The 16,244-nt window shown below is 41.7% G+C and overlaps 1 protein-coding gene across 1 annotated transcript; it reads right to left on the reverse strand.

Moving 5' to 3' along the window:
* Positions 1–724: 724 nt before the first annotated feature.
* LOC133492225 (LIM/homeobox protein Lhx1-like) lies at positions 725–5,891 on the reverse strand. The gene is made up of 6 exons (XM_061804303.1): positions 5,750–5,891; positions 5,237–5,649; positions 4,664–4,887; positions 3,697–3,974; positions 3,190–3,346; positions 725–2,251 (listed from the first exon to the last, which is right to left on the reverse strand). Exons 2-6 carry the CDS (start codon positions 5,404–5,406, stop codon positions 1,872–1,874), a joined length of 1,209 nt encoding a protein of 402 aa, XP_061660287.1. The 5' UTR covers positions 5,407–5,649; positions 5,750–5,891; the 3' UTR covers positions 725–1,871.
* Between the last annotated feature and the right edge of the window lie 10,353 nt (positions 5,892–16,244).

The raw sequence follows: 16,244 nt of genomic DNA on the forward strand, positions 1-16,244 counted from the left end.
GTACCCAATTGGAAGGAAATCACAATGACCCGTCTCTGGTGAGCTATTTTTAGAATTGGCCCAAAAGGGACACGTGGGCTGCGTCTATCTGCTGGCCACGGCCTCCATGTTGGTGTAACGCAACAACCCAAAATCAAAATTCAGCAACTAAATGAAGTTGTTTTTTTTAGGGGGCGGGGGGCAAAATGCATTTTCCACATTGTTTGCACACGTCATCCACAACCCAGTAAATATTTGAGTGTGTGGGTGTGTGTCAACAGAAGAGAAACGGGAGCTGCTAACCTTTTTCTGTGCGATGCCATTTGTTTGCTTTCATTTTAAGATTCATGCGAGTCGCTCTCCAAAGAAAAATAGCAGGCGGGCAAATATAAATTGTTTTTGGACGCAGTTCAGCTTCCTCACAAAGATGTTTTTTTTCCTTCATATTGCAGAATAATGAAGTAACTTGACTCAAAGTGTTAGCTTGATGGCTGCACGGTTGCTTCTGCCTCACAACTGAGAGGTTCTGGGTTTGAATTTTGTCTCAGGCTTGAATTTAGGATTGAGATCAGAAGTTAGAGGTTGACTGAACTCTTCCAACAGTTGTCTTCTCACAGTTTGGGCAATCACTTTCTATTCTGTGCATGTTGACGTTTCGTCAGTTCGTCCCTCGGTTGGCCCAAAAAAAATAGTCCGACATTCATGTTATGGGCAGGTCCCGCTAAAAGGAATATTTACGTTCCATCCGATCCACATCATTTTATTTGACTTCATATTTAAAATGACACAGTAAAACATACAAAACTATTCCCAAAACATGTTGACATACTGTATGTACTGCAAATGCGAGTGTTTGAAAGGGATTCCAGTTGGGCTTTGAATTAGGGGAGCTGCTTGCATCTCAAGTCAATTTCTACAAAATAACAATAACCAGAATGCATTTTATCATACAGTTAATGGTCAAAAACATCTGTCTCAGCCTAATTTCAACAATCATCTCATGACAAACATCAGCTACTCCTGGCATTATGCATACAAATGTGTGTCTTGGATGTGTTTATTTGTTTGTTTGACTGTAAACATCGTCATGAATTAGCCACAATTTCACGAGTTGTGTTGTTGAACACTGGTTTTGTGTGCGTGTATGCGTGTGTGTGTGTGTGTGCATATTTCCAATTACAAACTAGCACAGCGAGCAATCACAAACATAGTTACCGAGGTTTAGTTCGTCCGTGCGCTCTGGAATCCATTTCCACAATCACTCAGCTTTTACACAGTGTTATTTAAATTGTGGGGACTCAAAGTAAACAGTTGACTGCCCTTCACTAATATTCTTTTATTTATAAGCGTGAACTCATCGTCTTCATGAAAGCGCGATCAGCCCCTATACAAATGCGTTCTTTTCGAAATCTCATGTCCTTTTGAAGGCAAACCCGTTTGGACACAACTGACAAATGCAAAGCTTAGACAGTCCTGAGAGAGCTTTTTGGTCAAAAGCAATAATGAACTTCACAATCTCAATCTAAACCCTTGTAGTCACCATTAGCTGTTTTTTTTTCAAAGTAATTTCGAAAAGATAACCAAAAGAAAAAAAAAAAAAGTACAAAAGACCATGGATGCATGAATGGACTTACATGCATCACATAGATATTGATATGAGATGGCATACATTTCTGTATGTATGTTTATTGCTCCATCAAAGAGGTTCGGCACAATCCAGCACTTAGTACTAGTGAGTCCCATTGGAATACTATCAACTGTAGACACGCATGGAATCACACTCAAGAATGGAGATTGTATAAACAAATAAATAAATGACTGAACAAATCAAATAAATAAATAATTAAATAAATACTGTTATAAGTGGTGATCTGCCTTCACTGTGGTTGGCGTTACCATACAGTTCCTTCGCTCACCTCGGACGAGGGCTGCGACAGTTGGTTGGTGTAGCCGCTGTCGCCGAGGGCGACGGTGGCGAAAGGCGTGCTGGGCCCGCACATCTCGCTGGAGATGCTGTGCATGGAGCTCGGTCCGTTGGGCTCCGGGCTGGGGGAGTTCACCGGGTGGTGCGACGGCACCTCGGGGTAACACTGCACCTCTCCGCCGGGGCAGTGGTGCCCCGGGTGGCGGTGCTCCATGGCGCCTAAGGGCGTGCCGGCAGGGATTGCGGAGGGCACGAAGCCCAAGTCTGCTGGCGTCTGCGCCTGGGACGACGGTGGACCTTGGTAGTACTCATAATTGCCACCTGGGCCATAGTATTCACCAGGATAATCTGCATTTGGTCAAAAGGTACAAGGAGAGAAATTAGACATCCAGGTCCAACTTTTAGTGCACATGCACTGAAAAAAAACCCACCAACAAAATCTCTCCTTATTTTTAGTCACAACTCACCTGATTACACTTGAAGTAAGACTCATCACCTAAAATGTGTTTCGAACAATTCTCACTTTTTTTTAAAGAACTTCCGCCAATTGGCAACATTCTTTCCACTCATTCCAAGTGAAATTGTGCTTGAAAGAAGTGAACATTTTACTAAAGTCAAATCAATCGAGTTTGACCAGCGATAAGACAAACACTGCAACCCTCGTGAGGATAAGCAGCACAGATAATGATTGGGCGGATAAGACATATTCTCGGTAAGATTCTGAGTATTTACATTTGCCGTGTGCACTCCGAAATTATCATGATGCTCTGCTTTCAATGACAAGTTCAGAGAAGTATTAACATTGCAGGAAACAGTAGATGGCCACTAGATTAGGTACAGTATTTGAACGCTCTCATTCCATTTCAAGAACTGACCCACGTGCTCGACTGTTGGTGAGGGACTACTTTTGAACAATTATTGATTTAATTTTCTTAGCTGCATCTTATGGACAGGAATTTTCACATTTTGAAGACCACAATATAGAAATACCTGATCAACTTCAATCAAAACAACAATTGTCGAACAGTGGGAATCACTATAGTTTTGTCTTTATGAAGGAATTTGCAAGTCAGCTTTACTGTGAAACATGCAAAGACCCGATAGGAAAATAAGCATTAAACCGATCTATAGTGTAAAATATTCACACGTATCCAAAAAAAAAAAAAAAAAAAAGATTAACAAATGTGAAATGGAATGCAATTATACAAAGTCAGGTCCAATGTGACCATGACTCCTAAAAAATGATCTACAGTATATTTGCATCGTGCACAATTGCTGGAGCTCACCTCCATAGTAGGAGAAGTGGCCCAGCTCCGCGGTGTCCATCCTCTCCCCGAGAGCTCGCATCCTTCTCGGGCTGCGGAAGAACATGTGCCGCCTGGCGCTGAGCGCGCTCAGCTGCTTCATGCGCCTCTCTTTGGACCGCCGGTTTTGGAACCACACCTACAAATAAATCAAATCAATACACAAAGAAATAATAGGTGACACAAATGCATCGGGACCATATTTCAGTAGACCGGCTGCACCATAATAATAATTATAATAATAACCATCATAGTAATGACCGGGATTTTCATTCCGCATTTGCAATGGAATAATGGTCATCTTGCGTTAAAAATGAAAAAAAAAAAAGTGGGCTGCAGATTTTACTGCGTAGAGTTTTTAGAAAATGTGACATTTGACTTGTGGCAATATAAAGAATTACGTGCGTAAAAACGGGTGTTTGCGCGCAAAGATCGTTGAGGGGGGAAAAATAACAATAATAATAATAATAATAATAATGGATTATTTACCTGGATGACTCTCATGTTGAGGCCGGTCTCCCGCGAAAGCTGCTCCCGGATGTGTCTGGTGGGCTTCGGCGTGGCGGCGAAAGCCGCTTTCAGGGTCTCCAGCTGCTTGGCCTTGATGGTGGTCCGAGGCCCGCGTCGCTTGCCCACCGCGCCCTGCTCGTCGCTCTCGTTGGGGCACAAGTCTTTGTCCGACAAATGGCCCGCTTCCGAGTCCTTGCAGTCGTCCTGCTGCAGGTCCTGCGAGTCCGGAGACAAACTGGGCTCGCTGCACGTCGTCACTGGCAGAAGACGAAAAAAATAAATAAATACAAAATTAAAAAAAAGGCCGCACCTGTGCCAACTCATCTGCATATTGACTCTTACGTTATATATGAAATATGCTACATTCGTCACGTGATGGTTTTATCCTGATCCAAGAGGAAGTTTTGGTTGCAAGGTGCAGTATTTGTGTTTAACACTAATGTACCCGATATTTACACAGACGTGACTGAAGTCGAACATTATTTTTAAATTGCTGCTAAAATTAGCGGCATAAAACATTTTCATAGCCAATATTTGCTTTACATGCTTAATATTTTCGTGTCGTAATTTGAGTTGCAGAGGCTTATTATTTCAAACTGGAATACTTTTTTATATGACTGTCTATTATGCGCGAATTAAACCCAAAGTATATGTCAATGACCTTAGAAGACTGGACTGTGATGTATCAAAATCGTAGACAGAAGTAAAGGAAAAAAAAAAGAAAAACCGAAGAATTAAAAATATATATCAGGTGATGTTAGTGTGTAAATTGTTTTTTTAAACTGAAAATTATAACAAGTGCATTAAAATAATTCAAGCAACATCCTACATCGATAAGAAATGTGATGCGAATGTGGTGTTACAATTACTACAATAATAGTAATGATAAATGCTAAATAATAATAATTATTATTATTATTATTATTATTATTATTATTGGACTTACCTGAGAGGTGAATGGTGTCTTTGCCGTTGTTGTTGTTGTGGTAGTCCTCCTTACAAACGAACTTGAATTCGTCCAGGATGTAAAGCTCCTCGCCGGTGGACAGTTGCTTGTTGCACATCACGCAAGTGAAGCAGTTGAGGTGGAACACTTTGCTCTTGGCCCTGCGGACCAGATCGCTGGGCAGAATCCCCTGGGAGCAACCTCCGCACTTGGTCCCAAATCTCCTGTGGCGAGCAACAACACACTTATTCGGAAATGAACCCATTTATTATTATTATTATAATTATTAATTATTACAACAAACTGCTATTACGTGGTTTAAAGCCTTAAAAACAGAAAACAGGTGTAGTATATTACATTTAAAGGCAAACTGAAAACATCTAATATCCAACATGAAAATACATTATACGTTGGCTATCAATTTGAAATGCAATTTTATATTCGTTTACATCCAGCATTCTTTTATAAAAAATTATAATAATGATGAAGTATTGTCACCTCTTTTTTCCAGTTTATGACACCTAACGTTAATTTACATCACATAGATAGATAGATAGATTTTTATTTTTTTACCTAAAGAAGTCATTCTTGCAGTAAAGTCTTCCTTCTCGCGAGAAGCACTTTTCCGTCAAAGTGCACTTGCATTCGCAGCATTGCACGCATTGAACGTGCCACGGTCGGTCCAGAACTTTCAGCAAGAACCGATCGACAATGGGTTTTTCGCAGTTGGCGCACTGGATCATTGTGCAGAGTTGATTCCAAATAAATAAATGTGTGTATATATATTTACACACAGTGCTTTGGGGGGTTTATTCCGGCGAGTCACCTCGGCGTTTTTTTTTTCCTCCCCTCCAATTTATCCAGAGATCCCCGTGCGTCCAAGTCAATGTGAATAACGACGAGGATTATCCAAAGGATTTAAACATGTCAAAACAATCCACAGAAGACCAACAGCTCCAAACAACTGGTCATCTGTTGAGAAAAGACTGGTACACAACATTTCTGTCAGCAAACACGAAAACACAGTGGGCCAATCAAGATGATCTCAGAGAAATGGCGGAGAGTCAAAAAAAAAAATCAAGCTACGCCTGCGAGTCTTTAAATCCTGGATTGAGTCAAGAAGATGGCGAAAAATAACCAGGGCGTCTGTCAGCGTGTCCAACCTTGCCATTTGGCTCCCATTTTCCCCTCTGTTGTAATGTCAAGATGCAGAGGGGAACTAATCAGCTCGACGCTCAGCAAGCGGCCAATCACCTACCGTGACACCTGTGACGTCACGAAGACCAAACCCAAATAAGAACTCGACTCCAGTATTGAAATTAGTCTTAATTGAAGTCAACGACTATTTAAAGTATCTTAAATTAATTAATAATCATAAAGGTAAATTAATTATTGATATACATTCAGAACTAATTGAAATCGAGAAACCCATTTGTTAGCTTCATTTTTTTTATTTAAATTATATTAATTTCATTTTATTTACAGTATTTATTTTATTGATTGTTTGTACATTATACGGTTGTATGCTCGATGTTCAATAAAAAATAATAATTAAACAAAGCCTATAATTGCCATCCCTCTCAGGGAAAACACCGTTTATATTAATTGACATGAAGCTTGAATATTTTGTCAGAGTGCATGAAATTTTTGACCAAATGCAAATTGTTTTCCATTTCATTAAAGTGATTCTACAAATTGAAATAGCACATGACAAAAGGAGCAAATAAAATAAATGACCCCACTTATTTTATATGCAGTCTACAAAAAATAAAAAAAATAAAAAGTGGTATTAGTGTAAAATTGAATGTATCCAATGGGCAATCTTTTCTACAAGCATGTTTTATACTTTTAATGCACGTCATATGTTGTATATGATGACGCTGTCTCCAAAGTCCGCGTCGGTATCAGTGCTGAATGACAACATTTGAACCTACACTGTGATCCTTCCACTAGTCGTGATTTGCTTTCAAAGAACAAGACTGATTAGCAATAATCTTTAAATTTACATTTTTGATGTGATCTTACTGCTTACATGGGTATGGCAATTGCATGTTTGATACTAAAAAAAAAAGTCAACTTTGTAGTTTTCATTCCATAGACAGGATATGTTTTTACACAATCAATAGTCTGCTCAGTACAGTTCTACAGGCAGATTATTAATGCTTTTAATTATTTTTTTTTACATTCCATAGATTAGAAATTGTTGGTTGGTACTTATGGTTGATTCCACAGTATATATGGCCAAAAATGTATTTATGAGGTCTAACGCTGCCAAAAGAGTGAAGTGACACCTCTATGGTGAGATTCATCATGTGTTTTAAAAGAGCACAAAGACGATTTGTCTTTTGTGCAGCAAATAAAGTGTTTGCATGCCACTGTATAGTGGTAAAGAGTCAACCAGGAGGAATAAAGCAAGGATTCCATTTGCGTTCCAAGGGCCAAGCGTGTTTTCTTGCGTCAGGTGTTGATGTGCCACCGTGGCCGCGTGGTTTCTCTCAAGCACTGGAATTTGGCACGGCGCACACTTTTTTTTGTTTTGAACAAAGAGTGGGTGAGGGTGGGCATGTCATTAGTGTTTGTTAATTGCTGCTAATTGGCCTCAACAATATGATGAGCCCACCCACTGGGACCACTCATACGAACAAATAAAAACAAAATGATTTAGCAAACGCTAACAGGATTGGGTTCAAGCACAAATCAAAACGATATTAAGAGGATAAATGACAGAACCTCATGAAGAAAGTCACGTAAACACAATACATCCATCCATTTTCTTAGCCGCTCATCCTCACAAGAGTCGCGGGAGTGCTGGAGCCAATCCATGCTGTAAACGGGCAGGAGGTAGGGGACACCCTGAACTGGTTGCCAGCCAATCGGAGGGCACATATAGACAAACAGAAACCCCACGCAGGCACGGGGAGAACATGCAAACTCCACACAAGGAGGGCCGGGATTGAACCCGGGTCCTGAGAACTGTGAGGCCAACGCTTTCCAGCTGTGTCACCGTGCTGAGTGCGTACTCTAACACATACTGTGTAAAGCCATCATTTATGGAAAAATAAATTCCATTATTGACAGTTTACTGGCTGACTTCAAAGCCTTCAACATCTCCTGGATTTGAATGGGGTGTGCAGGAATAGAATAGGACAACCTGACATTTCCAACATCGTTTTCTGCATAAAATAATGGATATATTGCTTTTGAGCAACACTATGCTTATACAAAAACCTGGCAGAATGAAGAGCGGCAAGAAAAGATACAGCCGTTTAAGGAAAAATACATTTTCATGCATTTCATAGTTACACATTTCACTATAGCAGCTTTGATTGTGGTGAGGTTAGAAAACAAAATTTTAAATATCAAAAGGTTAAAGGATTAGGAAATGGAATTGTGGGAATAGTTTAGGAGTGGTTGTTGCCCGTTTCGGCACAGCAGCACACAAATCCGCAAAGGTCTGCTGCGAGAAGTTTGGTGTTAAAAAAAACAACACAAAACAAAAAAACTGGGGCCCTCACCTCAACAACACAAAACACGTTCGGACTGAACCGGGGAAGGCGTCGCGATACTTTGGAAAATGGCGCAGGCATCCACAAATTTGGTTTGGTGGCGTTGTGGGAACTGTGGGAAGAACAACAACAACAATCAGGAGACCAAACTCAGGGCGATGACAAAGAAGAACGAAGGATTTATTTGCAGATGTCCCATCTGAACACTCCAAACTTGAGGCAGACTGATAATCGGCAGTTAAAAGTTTGTGAGATTGTTCAGATTCTGGGAATGCCCTGAACTTTTTGTTCTCAGTGGAACTTAAAACAAAGATACGTGAAAGATTAATACTTTGGTGAAATTCAGAAAAACTTTTGTTTACCGAAGGAAACATAAGGCAGCTCTATATTTATTTAATTTTTCAGTTACATCAAAAAAAGATGGCAATGAGCGGTCCTTGCACTTTTTGTTAGGATTTTAACATGAATATTTCTATTTCCTAAAACAAATAAACAACAATAAAACTTTAACATGTTGCAAATTTGAAAATCCGTTTATTAAACATGCTTAAAAGCATTTAAATAATGCTGGGAGTTTGTATGATTATACATGATGTCACCAATAATCTCCTTTTTGCAGCATGTGATTATCAGCTCCAAATATTATCGGCCTCCGCACTCACTGCCATTGACGGCCATAGAAGTCAAAAATCTCTGTTAACTTAGAAGGCTGGCAGTGAATGAGTTTTACCAAAGACAACTATTTTGTTCCAGTTTTTTCCCACTTCAAACATTGAGTGCTGATCACGTTACATAATATGCTTGAGAATGGGTCTTTTCCACACTCAAACAACAAAGATCAATACACGTCCGTGTTGTCATGGAAGTCTTTTAGTTCCGCCTATTTGTAGCGAGGCCCTTTATGATAGTTTAGGCTCTTTATACTCCTCTTTTGAGCCAATCGGGCCCCATGGCCTGAAAGATTAAAGGCTGTATACTTCATGACTGTAACCGTTACCCAGCACTGGGTGGATGTGGACTGGTTCCAAGAGCGGGAAGGCCGTGTGAGGGCCAAGAGAGTGATGCGCCCGAGGGGCCGTTCTCTGAGAGGGCCCAAGGGATGCAGGGCCTTCAGCCTCCTGGTGATGATGGTGATTGATGCAGACACAATTCAGACACCCCAGACGTTACAGCAAATTAAAAGGCTATTTTGTAAAGTTATAAAGGAGCAGAATGGCAGGGCGGGGCCAAATGGGAAGGAGGGGGGGGGGGGGTCCTTTCCACGCTGCCCCGAGCTCTGTCACACCATCAGCTTCTGTTTAGCTTCCTCAGTGTCATGTGTCCCTCAGGGATGCTGTCACAAGCCTTTCACACTGACGGTGCGTACGCCAGTGCCGCTTGTGCACAGATGGGAGTTTGTGTGCGTGATGAAAGGATATGGATCCGTCCGCCAAAGCTAAGACTGTACTGGAAACCGGTGGGCAAACATTGCTGATTGTTGACTGTCTGCCGTATTCCGACAAGTGTTGCAACGACACGTTGCTGATGTCATGGTGTCTGTGTGCTTTTTCTTACTTTTAGGATGAATAAAGTTCTCGTTAGCACACAGTTGTTGTCCATTACCGGATATAATGATCTGGCAATGCAGTTTCTCTATCCGTGGCTGTCCTCGCTGCCATTCTGTAGTCTGTGAGCTTTGTTAACTTGAGACCCACTTCTATAGTGTGTGATGCAGTTTTTCCTTTAGTCATCACAACATCCTGTCTTGCCCAAGAAGTATTTTGGTCAAAAAAATGAAATTTGGGCCAGCATCGGTAGGTAGGTTAACATTGGACCCTGCGTCGAAACATAACATTAACAACTGTCTGTACAGTACTCACGACAAATTGTTGCATTTTCTTGGATCAGCATGATGACATCTTCTGGACGTTGGAGGATGACCATGTCGGGGAACCTTGTGTTTCAAACAGCGTACAAATAAAATTCCTCAATCTGTTTTTTTTTTTTTTAACCCATATCATTGCTAAACCTCAACAGCTTTTCCATCACCACATTTGCCAGCCCCATTGTGAAAATGGGTCATTCTCGCAACTAACAATCACACAAAATACAAAATAGTCCTCATGTATTGTTTTGCATCAGTTATATGCTTTTGGAAAGTGACTTTGTGTCTTTCCAAATAATGTGCCTAAAGACAAAGCAGAAATATGGCCTCCCACTCCAATGTATTAGGTCCTTATCTATGTGGTTTACGAATCATTTATCTTCAATTTGAATGTAATTGACCCGGCTGACCTGAGGATGCGCACGTTGCTGGAGGTGCGCCCTGCCCCGGAGCGGGCGTGCGTGGGGAGAGGAGATACGAAGCCAGACTGCGTGAGGCGAGGCAGAGCAGCCTGCAGGGTGGACAAGTCGCACAGCTCAGGTCAAAGTAGTGTCAAGTGGGGACTGAGGCCAGCTGAGCTCGCCATGCCGCACACATTGTGCTCGTCAACGCAGCTGCCGCCGGTTATCGGAAGTGCCGGCAAAAAGGGGAGGCCCGCTTGGCCTGGGGGGGGGGGGGGGGGTTCTCCAGTGTCGCCGTGTTCATGCTTGGGGGAAATCAAAGAGGTGGGGGATTGTTGGACCCTGCAGACATATGGTTCTGCTTGCAGGAAAAGAAGAAGAAGAAGAAGAAAATGAAAGGCTTTTCCACAGAACACATGATAAGTCTTTTACGAGCAACTCCCCTGTTTCCCATTTGTCAAGAGGAGACCAAACAAACATTTGTAGTTAATATTCTACTTTTTTTTAATATTGGCTCTTTACGTATATTACTGTGGAAGTATGTTTCATGCAAATGAGCGTTTGATATTACAAGTAAAATCAGACCAGTCACAAAATCACACGAACGAACAAGAGCCAATGCGAAGGGTTCAGACTGCCAGAGAGCAAATCGTTTCAAAAACGAGAGATTTTTTCCACTTTTAGTTTTACCCCTGAAACCTAGACCGGTGTACAAAGGGTGGCGGAGTTGGGGGGAGTGTCATGCACCTTGGGGGTCATCCAAATGGGTTTCACAAGCCTCTATCTCTCCGGCGTCGGTTTCAAATCCAGTTTTGCATAGGACGCTGTATACTGACTTTTTAACCAGATGCATATATCCAGAATTAATCACTGGCAAAAAGACTCACAGATTCATTTTGAAAATTATGTGTGTGCGTGTGTGTGTGGAGGGGCGGGGTTGCACCACTCTGATGTACACTCATCGCGCTACGTAGGCCTTTGCATGTTGCACCAGCGTGACTTTTTTCTTTTTCCCATCCCTCCAGCAAGGTCGTGGCAGCTCAATGAAGATTTGGGTCCCCTCAATCTAAAAAGAATTACCCCAAAGCCCCTTGAAATTGTTCATGCCTTAGCGATGAAGAACTTAACATTACTTTTTCCCAAGATAAACATATATACTATGATCAAATAGAATACAACTAAAAATTAAGTTCATGGCGATGGGTCTGATGCTCCAGAAAGATTGATGAAGGCACGATTGGAAGTGTTTGGTGTGAGAGTGCTTAAGAACCCTGACATCAAGCCAATCGAACACATTTTTTGGATAAAACATAACAGACATTGTGAGATATCAACTCTCCCAAGTAGAGTTTTAGTAGCATGTGACCTCGGGAACATTCTTTAGGATAAACTGACCAAAATCTTTAACACGCATTAACATCTTGTAGAAGATCTTCACTGAAGATTTGTTAGACCTTTGATTTTGGTGTCATCATTTGTCTTTTGTCCACTGGCGACAACGCAAGGGGGGAGCCAACTGTATGAATCGATCTACTCCCGCGCGATAAGTCACGGAGGATGTGTGATATGTACACTAGCGAGTCGATGGGACATATTAGTCAAACAGATTAAGAGAGCACAAAAGTGAGGTACACCGACGGTCGGCGTGCGTTTGTGCATCTGTCATACGCACGTCCCGGGCTGCTTTTCGTCTGTGTCAGCAGCTGTCAGTCTCTGATCTCCAAGTCGTATGCAAGCGGGGGAGTCACGGATTCAACATAAGAATACAAGTGGACCGCACAAGTGTCACAGACAGACTGCGTCCCGTTGCCGCCGCCCACCCTCGTCTTTTCAGCTGGGCCTTCTCATGCTCGCCCTTTTATCAGGGCCAGCTCTTTGGGACTGGGCTTTTCTCAATGCGCAAAACAGATGGATGTCTTACAAAAGGGACTGGCTTCTTTGCAAGCTGGTGTCCTACATGGCTGATTACACCTAAATACCAAAACCAGAATTGATACAGTGACTCGTGCTCATTTTATGCAATGAGCTTTGGAGGGCAGGCAGAGGGGAAAATCAAACCAACTTCTATTGTAGGAAAATGTCAATAAATAATCTAAATTACAGTACATGCTGTGAGATGGATCATCTACCAACCACCATGATAATATTAATTCGTACAAAAACGGTATGTATCATGTACTAAGTAGCTGACATTGGTATTAGAAAGCTCTCACAATGATGGGGTTCAATTCAAAATCATTTCACACCAAATTTCACAATCATCAATACTGTTCAACTATTTAAACAAACCTAGGTGCTTGTGTTCATCAAATGCGACTGTTTAAGAAACAGTATGCATAAATATAAAACGGCATGTACAGATGGTGAGATTATTAAATCTTAATGAAGCAGTATTGTCCCATTTGTTCATGAAATCTGTTAAAAAATCATGGTGATGTTACGATGTTGTTATGTTATACTGCAGTTTTCAGAGTCAGTGAGAAAGTGAACCCTCGAATACTCATAGTTCAGGGCCAGAAGATTCATTTTTTTTTGTGGGATTTTCTTGGGGGTGGAAATGATCCCGTAAACACTTAACGGTAGTTTCTCCGTCCTCATTTAAGAATTTCTTTTTTTTTTTTTCGGGTAAAGAACACTCCCCTCCACACCCCCAGCTATTCGTGGCCCTGCACGGTTCCTAGCCCCCATGAGTAGCTGGGGTCCACTGTATTATGACAGAAGGAAAGCTTTACTTTCGGACCTATTTCAATCAACAGAAAAGAAAAAAAATAAGCATCAACAACAACGACGACAAAAACCTTGCGGACTTGTTATCAGCAGCTGCGTCCTTCCCCTCTCTCTTTCTGGCTGCCCTCCCATCCCTGTCTGGCCTCCCAGATATGCTAATTGCTATGTAAGAATATCCTGTTAGATAATTAGCATATATTACCCTGCGTTCATCTCCGGATTAATTCTTCGTGTGCATAATCGCATTTGCGCTTCTTTTCCAGCCCTGTGTTATAGGTGAGACGCGGGTAAATACGATTTCGACTTCGTAGTGTGGTATGCATTAATGGCTCTCGGAACTCCTCGAGGACATTGTCTGCAGACTGGCAAGACTGAATGAAGACAATTATCTCGCCAGTAATAAAATGATTGCCGGGCAGTTTATTAGTGGGGTTGCAATCCAACCGAGGAAGATTCCATTGTGAAGATCCAGATCCATGCATTAAATTTTATCGATCACCGGTTGTTTGTTGATTTTGATGCTGAATTTGGGGCCGTTTTCTTCCACAGCGAAACAGCAAACTGCACTTTTGCTGTTCTCCCAGCAAAGTATTTATATTTACTGCATTGCTTGGAATATCATTTTAAATCTCAGTTATTCACTAAGGTATCAGGTATGACACAAATTCATTTATTGCATTTTGGAAAAGAGCTCTTCATTTATAATATATTAATGATATCGAGGCCAAATAAAACTGAGCTGCGAATTCTGTTTGTTGTCTCTCGAGTTTGAGTCTTTTGAAAAATGGCAAAACTATCCGCCACCATTAAAATACTAAATACTGTACTTTTCATTGGATTCCAAAATCAATCTGGATGCTGTTCTCTGAGCTTTGAGTTAATTTTAAACATTTCTTGACCTATACTTGCATAGGATTTCTGTGGTGTGTGATTTTCTGCATCTTAAAAGAAAACTAATAATGTTGTCTGGTTCATTGTAAGAGTTTGAATTGCTGAGAACGTGTGGCCAATTGGCATTTGAATCATATCGCACAAGAACCATGCATGTATTGATAGCCACCCTTACTTTTATTTATCTCATTTGAATATATTGAGTCAGGCCATCTGTAAGCCATTTATCTACATCCAAAAGCCGTTAGAAGTGCTCTGTCCTCCCCCCTGGCCCTGCCTCCAGCCTTAGAGGTGCATACAAATCAACATGCATGTGTTACAACATGTGAACAGACTCATGCGTGCACACCTTTAGAAAACACGCCTGCAAAAAAAAAAATCAGAAAAAGAAGAAGCTGCACTATCAGCTAATTTCATCTTCCATTCCCCCCCCCCCAAAGGAAGGGAGACATTTTCTATTTGAACCGCCTAAGTGAAGCTCCAGCGTTTGCACATGTGCCCAACACTGATAATTAGTTTTATTGGTGGACTTCAGCGGCTGTTTTTAATATGTCGCTCCCGGTGACTTCCCCTTCAGCAAAGACCCACTGAGGTTGTCACATGTGAGAAGAGTAATGGGCAAATTTAACACTTCGCCGTGGCACACCAGAACGCTGGACCTGGCTCGTTTATTTCCACAGACGATTCAACATTTATGCTACGTGCTGGAACTTTACTGGCAGTCAATAAACCTGCAGTGAGAGAGAAGATTTTGAAGGATGTCATATGTGACAACGGAAAGGAAGGGAGTGCAGACATTTATGTTAATTCTGCAACCTTTATGGTTCATAGATTGTGTACATTAAATTCACACTTCTGTTTGGTGGGAGATATTAAAATGTCTCCCAACAGAGTCTGAGGCAGGACAGGGGGGTCTTCATTTACTCCCTTCGCGAACTGGATGTGTGGCCCACACTCGACCATCACAGAAGGAGCCGCTTCCTGCTTTACCGAGGGGTGAACAAGGAAAGTTCACACACACACACACACACACACACACACACACACACACACACACACACACACACACACACTCACACACACACACACACACACACACACACACACACACACACACACATCGTTATAAAAGAATGTGCCTTTTGCAAACTTGCTTGCTACCCCCTCCCCGTTGACCTTGTGTACTTTGCGAAATAAAAAAAAAAGTGAGAACACGGAGGCTGATTCACAACAAGGTTGCAGATTGTAACTGTCCTGTCTCTCACGTTCTCCTCATGAGCTTTGAAAAGCCATTTCCTCGTCTCTTTATTTTGCATATTATTCCAGCAGTTAGGTGACAAACCCGACAATGGAAAAACCAAATAAGTCATTCCTCTTATTTTGGGATGTTTACTGGAAAAGGTTTCTGTAACACAAGCTCCTCTGAAATTGTGATATTTAAATTAAAATGACTGTAGACTGAGCGAAGATCGTGGAGCCGGCAGGGTTCAAGCTGATGATGTTTCTCGTATACATGGAAAGAAATGCAACGTGACGTTTTGACACATTTAGGGTCCAAATCAACAACGCTAACCCGTTCTATGGTGTTTTTCTGTCATTCCTACCTGCAATCGCTGCACTGCTGTGGATAAAAGCGCAAACAGCCAATCATCTGCTGCTTTTGTCACATTCCGCCCATCAAGCATGTGACATGCGGCAAGAATAGCACCCGTCCCCACGCCCATTCCCCACCGCAGCCGAGATTCTGGCAAATTCTGTGTCAAAAATAAATCCAAATACCACAGTCTTGAAACGAATAGTCTTTGTCATGTAAACTCTTAGTCGATCCCGTCTGCTTGCTTCGTGGCACTTTTAGTGCAACGTCAGTTGTGGTATTGCTAGATGAAGTACCAATAGCTAATTCACACTTGACAAGCACCATGCTTGGGAACCACAATGTTTTTGTCACCAGTAATTGGGAAAATAGGAAGTCATGGTTTTAGGGAGGGCTCCCAAACAGTAGCGCAACACACCTTTTGTCAACGAAGTGAAGTGACAATTTGTCAAAATGTAGAATACCTCTCAAGGGGGAAAAAAGTACATGCTCTCAATTACACATGGCATTTTTTTTTCTACAATGCCGGAGAGAAGGACCTCATGAATCGGATGTGGATCCTCACCCACTGAGCTGCGAGCGTGTCGTGTCTGTGGGG

This window comes from Syngnathoides biaculeatus, chromosome 18 (assembly GCF_019802595.1).
Source record: "Syngnathoides biaculeatus isolate LvHL_M chromosome 18, ASM1980259v1, whole genome shotgun sequence".
In the NCBI taxonomy this organism is placed as follows: domain Eukaryota; kingdom Metazoa; phylum Chordata; class Actinopteri; order Syngnathiformes; family Syngnathidae; genus Syngnathoides; species Syngnathoides biaculeatus.